This window comes from Sinocyclocheilus anshuiensis, unplaced genomic scaffold, assembly GCF_001515605.1.
Source record: "Sinocyclocheilus anshuiensis isolate Anshui unplaced genomic scaffold, SAMN03320099.WGS_v1.1 scaffold787, whole genome shotgun sequence".
Taxonomy (NCBI): domain Eukaryota; kingdom Metazoa; phylum Chordata; class Actinopteri; order Cypriniformes; family Cyprinidae; genus Sinocyclocheilus; species Sinocyclocheilus anshuiensis.
The window spans coordinates 621,681-627,874 of NW_015548230.1; the positions used below are offsets into that span (position 1 = coordinate 621,681).

Sequence of the window (6,194 nt, forward strand, 5' to 3'; positions counted from 1 at the left end):
ACGACATCAAATTACCGTTTTATTCAAGTGAAAATACATAAATAAATAAATCAGCCTGACAAAATCAGGATACGTCAGACCAAGTAGAAATAACGCTTGTAACAAATGTGCATTCAATTTGTATTAATATGCATTTTTCAAAGAAAAAAAAATGTTTTGATCAAAAAAGACATTAAAAAAAAGATAAATAATTATTACAAAAATACCAAAATCATTCTCTTTGTGCATTTAGCATTGCTTTCGTTTGATTATTTTATTCAAGGAGCTATATAATTTCATCATTAGCAACATACTGTGTTTTTCTCGTCTCTTGTTTCTAAAATATCGTTTCTTTCGCGTTTTCTTTTTTGCTTTCTCCAGTCAGACGAGACGTGCGTAAAGCACAAACCTGCACGCTCGCGATTAAAAGCCCAGTTACCATAACAACCGCCCGACCAATAGAAGAACGGGGAGCTGTTTACAAGGGGGTGTCGCGTTGCTGGGGTGACCTGCGGCAGGTATTAAACTGGCCCCGGAGCTTCTGCGGCCCTGGAGACCTTGAACTGAGACGCGCAGAGCCACATTCTCCTGGAGTCTCGCGTCTGGAAGTCATTGCGCCTTAATCGGATACAAGTATTTTCTTGCTCTTTTCTGAAAACAGCTCGTTGGTCACTCAAGCCTCCTATCAGTAAACACAGGTGAGTTGAACTAGCTTTTGCTTTTTGGAATAGACACGACGTACGTATTATCATTTCAAAAATGTGTTTACATTAAAATCAATTAATCAGTTGCTTACATTTAAACTATACTGGTCTGGTTGCTAACGTGATAAAATTACAAAACGTGCTATCTCGTTGCTGGTTGATAATTATTCAAATAATAATAAAAATAAATGTTGTAGAATTAAAGAGAAAACGAAGTAATCTTACTTTATAATAACGATAATAACAATATTCTTATTATTATTATTACGTTTTGTTAATCTATACACTGGAAAAAATGGTAACATCTAAGTTAACAGGTTTTATCCAAATCAAAATATGATTTAATGTCACTGAATCAACCTAAATACATTAATTTAAACGTATTTTTATAGGCTTTTATAATCAAGAAATAGCTCTTTAGTTCTTACCGAGCAATTGCAGATCACCTCGCCTTACAGTGTAAACCATGCAAACCCGTATTTTGTGAGCTTCCATGAATCCCGATGCACCTGCCGTGCTGAGGAATGTTAGCGGCTTGGGATCTGCTCTATTGTGTGTTCACAGACACCAGTTATGAGCTGCTGTAAAGCCTGACCTGTGACGTTTCAGGAAACGTCTGTGACCTCTATAAGCTGGAGAATCCAAATAAAGCCACATGCCTTGCAAACGTCCGTTGCCCCTATAAAGAAAACAAACAGTTGAACTCACTGCGCTCAAACGTTATGCCTCCTCAGGATTTGGCTGGGACAGGACCATGCTCTCTATGAGTTACACGGACCCCTGGCCGGAGGGCTCGGTGGGGATGGAGGAGGTGGTGGTCACGGCCGGCGCTCAGGCCGAGCAGCTGGACCGGAGCTCACTCGAGTGCAACAGCAGCACCTGCAGCTCCGACAATTTAGACGACAGCCTCACCAGCCTCCAGTGGCTGCAGGAGTTCTCCATTCTCAATGGCAGCGCCTCCCAATCCAGCCATCACCACAGCCACTTCTTTGGGAGCCAAGTAGGCTCAGATGCTCCCTCGTCTCCTTTAGCAGGAGATCCGGCGTCCATAGGTATGCCGCTGACCCCAGGCAAACCCACGGCGGCGTCTTTCTGCAGGACGCCTTCCTTGTCGGCTCTTCCCAGCTTGGTTGCTCACGGACACTGTCCGGATGAAGTCGATTATAAGACCAGCCCTCATATCAAGCCACCGTACTCATATGCAACTCTCATCTGCATGGCAATGCAGGCCAGTAAAAAAACCAAAATCACCCTCTCATGCATCTATAAGTGGATCACAGACAACTTCTGTTACTTCCGCCACGCAGACCCCACTTGGCAGGTAAGATGCAGCAGTCAAACTTTACAACTGTTTTAGTGCCACAAAATGCCTTACATTCATTTGCACTTAAAAGATGCACTTAATAGATGACTTACACTGAGACCCGAGTCATTTGCATATCTGGCAAAGGGTATTTTGCTATTGTCTGAGCAGTATGGAGTGAGAGAAAGCCTTCTTAGCACCTGCTGAAGTGGATTGTGTATTGGAGAGAGACCAACAGAAGCCTTCCAGAAGCCTGTTGTTTAGAGGCTTGATATTTGTGACCCTGGAACACAAAACCAGTCATAAGGGGCAATTTTTCGAAATTGAGATTTATACGTCATCTGAAAGCTGAATAAATAAGCTTTCCGTTGATGTGTGGTGTGTTAGTATAGGACAATATTTGGTCGAGATACAGCTATTTGAAAATCTGGAATCTGAGGATGCAAAAAAATCTAAATATTGAGAAAATCATCTTTAAAGTTGTCCAAATGAAGTTCTTAGCAATGCATATTACTAATCAAAAATTAAGTTTTGATATATTTACGGTAGGACATTTACAAAATATCTTCATGGAACATGGTCTTTACTTAATATCCTAATGATTTTTGGCATAAAAGAAAAATGGATAATTTTGACCCATGCAATGTATTTTTGGCTATTGCTACAAATATACCCCAGCGACTTAAGACTGCTTTTGTGCTGCAGGGTCACATTTTTAGCTTTTGGATGACTACCAAACAGAGCAAGAGCTTTTCCAGCTTAGTTGTTCGACTAATGACGTGTGCTCAGATGAAAGAATAACAGCAAAAGTGTATCGTATGGTGTAATGTAAAAAAGTTACATTGGGCTTTTGTCTCTTTAAAACATGTTTATAATTTAAACTGCTTTTCAAAGTGAGGCGAGGAGGTAGAATGAGCCCATAAGTTGGATATTTACAAAAAAAGGGGGATTTCTAAAAAGATTCAGATTGTTTGGATTATTAATTAACCACTTAGCCATAACCTCTTTTCTGTGAAGAAAACATAGACATTCGCTAATTTTTTTAGAAATTTAAACTTAAAACAATGTTTAACCAGGGTCAGGAGGTCAGTGCTTCATTTAAATGTAATTTAGCTTGCTGTGGTTGGCATGCCTGATGCGTAGATACACAGCGGAGGCCTTTAAAGACCCTACGAAATCAAAATTGGACATTTGTGGCTTTTACTAGTCCACGTTTGTTAGCTTTATGGTCTTGCATACTACTGAAAGTTGACAAAATAAATTCTCAGTCGCGCAAATTTCTCTTAAAATTATTCGACTTTGCTTGCAAAACATTTGATGAGTAACAGTAAATGTGATTGTACTTTTAATACACTAATATTAAACATGTTTTACTATACGTAGAAATTAACGTTAACCTAGATTAATAAATGATGCGAAAGTATTGTTCTTTGTTTATGATACCTAATGAATTAACTAATGTTAACAAGTTGAAACTTCTTGTTTAGTCTTACATGTCATGGTAAACAGATGTGAAAACTAAAGCCTAAATTAATCGAAAGCCTAAAAACAGACAAGCCCAATGATATGTCCTGCCCAAAACTCTTGTTTTAAAAAGAAATATGTCCACATAAGGAGAAAACCTGCACTCAAGCTTTTTCACGGTTTCTTTAATGCATAACTTCCATACGTTTAAAGGGATAGTTCACCCAAAAATGAAAATTCTCTCATTAATTACTCACCCTCATGTCGTTCCAAACCCGTAAGACCTTCGTTCATCTTTAGGGTTGGGTATCGTTTTAATGTTATCGATTCCGATTCCGATTCTGCTTATCGATTCCGATTCTTATCGATTCCTAGTTTCGATTCCAATAAGATAAAAAAATCCAATATAAAAAAAAATAAGTCAAACATTTAGATGTCAAACATTTATTCTGTCTTTTTACAAAGCATTCTGTTGCAGCTGAATAACACGAGCAAAAATCAGCAGCCTACAGAACACTGCAAGAGGAATTTTGCCTGAGCTTTAAAAAAAAAATGCAACTGAAATGTTCCTAAGTCCAGAAACGTAGCAAGGACATCGGTAAAATAATCCATGTGACTTCAGGGGTTCAACCGCAACAACCGAAGCTACAAGAATACTTTTTGCGCAAAAGAAAAAAAAAAGACTTTATTCAACAATTTGTCTCCTCCGCATCATCCTGTAAACAACGTATGCTGTTCTGTGTCAGCTGCGTCACGCCGGATCTGTTTACTATGTTGTTGTGATTTGATCTGAACGGAAACAGCGTATCCGTGTGTCGCAGCTGACACAGAACAGCATACGCTGTTTACGTCCAGCTGATATTCTCCAAAATGGCACCAGGGTGATGCGGAGGAGACAAATTGTTGAATAAAGTTTTTATTTTTTTTCTTTTGCGCACAAAAGTATTCTCGTAGCTTCGTATATTTGCGGTTGAACCCCTGAAGTCACATGGATTATTTTATAGATCTCCTTGCTACGTTTCTGGACTTGGGAACATTTCAGTTGTGTTGCTGTCTATGCAGGGCCAGACAGCTCTCAGATTCCATCAAAAATATCTTAATTTGTGTTCCGAAGATGAACGTAGGTCTTACGGGTTTGAAACGACATGAGGGTGAGTAATTAATGACAGAATTTTCATTTTTGGGTGAACTATCCCTTTAAGTGCATCATGATAATGGCAAATTCCAATACACAGTTGAAATACAGGTCTTCTCCTTCATCATTGCAGAATTCCATCCGCCACAACCTGTCGCTGAACAAATGCTTTATAAAAGTCCCGAGACAAAAGGATGAGCCAGGCAAAGGTGGGTTCTGGAAGATCGACCCCCAGTACGCAGAACGCCTCCTCAACGGTGCCTACAAGAAGCGCAGGATGCCCCCTGTGCAGATCAACCCAGCTCTTCAGAACCACCTCAGGATGAGCTCTCATGCTGGACAAACTGCAGCCACCGCAGGGATGGCCAGAAACCTTTGCGTGAGTCCTGAGTCCCAACAGCTCCTGAAAGAGTTCGAGGACGTCACGGGAGCCGATCAGAACTGGGACCCTCGTTTGGCTGAAGCCACCATGTTGAGTTGTTGGGTCTCAGGGAAAGGGAGCAAGAGGAAACAGCCGTACACCCACAGGACTGGTGGGAGCAAAGCTCCACGACGTTCAAGCTCCCCACTGCTGGCCATGGACGAGCAGGAGGACTTAAGCTCCCTGAAGGGCAACTTTGACTGGGACACCCTGCTAGACTCGGCCCTGAATGGAGAGTTAAGCTTGAATGAAGGGGGTCAGTTGAGCCCTATACCACAAGATGAGGACTTGATGGTTAGAGGCACTCATATCAGCCCCCTCGAACCACCTGGAGGTGTCATTGAGAGCCATGTGTTGATGGAAACCCAGAGGAGCAGCGAAGCAGACTTCGATGAGGAAACCTTCCTGGCCACTGCATTTCTCCAGAGTCCCTGGTCGGAAGTGGAAGAGGGCAACCGACCCGACTTCCTCTGTAGCTCAACGGTCAACATCGATCAACTCTTCGACCTGGGAGACTCTCTCGGAGGAGACTTAAGCAGCAAGATCGAGTCTCTCCTTTGAAGAGGTCATTAGTGACACTTGAGATTCAGGCCTCTGGACACAAACAAGTCAAAGAACAAAGAGGGTTCGGACTGTTTACCCCCAAAGATTTCATGCTGGATTCCATGAAGCCCACGTGAAGATGTATTTTTAAAAGTGTATCTATTTCTAAGACTGATTTTTATGATTATGTTTTTGTATTTGACATGTTATCTACCTGCATTAAAGCTAATCTAATCAAGTTCCTCAGCGAGTCCTTAAAATCAACTATCAAATGCTTGGAACATGGGATTCGGAGACTGAACATGTACGGACAGCACTGGAAGTAGATGCAAGCTTGTTGTTTACAATTCAAATTTACATACCAGAACATAATTTAAGAAATGAACAGTTCAAACACCTTGTGGATGAAGTCAAACATGTTATACAAGTTTTATCATATTCAAACAAATTCCGGAAGCAGAACTTTAAATCAACTGTGCAAATGAAATTGTGCATCACGCAACCTTCCTTGCGACTGCAAACAATGTACTTTCAGTGAACACTCTTAAAAATAAAAGTTCTTTATTGGCATTCTTGGCTCCATAAAGAACCTTTAATGTCCATGGGATCTTTCCATGGTACAAAATGTTCTTTATAGTGAAAAAA

General features: G+C 40.8%; 1 protein-coding gene across 1 annotated transcript; it reads left to right on the forward strand.

The window, feature by feature from the left end:
* The first annotated feature begins 657 nt into the window (after positions 1 to 657).
* On the forward strand, positions 658 to 5,755 carry LOC107654579 (forkhead box protein J1-A-like). The gene is made up of 3 exons (XM_016441713.1): positions 658 to 677; positions 1,418 to 2,004; positions 4,719 to 5,755. Exons 2-3 carry the CDS (start codon positions 1,438 to 1,440, stop codon positions 5,565 to 5,567), a joined length of 1,416 nt encoding a protein of 471 aa, XP_016297199.1. The 5' UTR covers positions 658 to 677; positions 1,418 to 1,437; the 3' UTR covers positions 5,568 to 5,755.
* Positions 5,756 to 6,194: the final 439 nt, after the last annotated feature.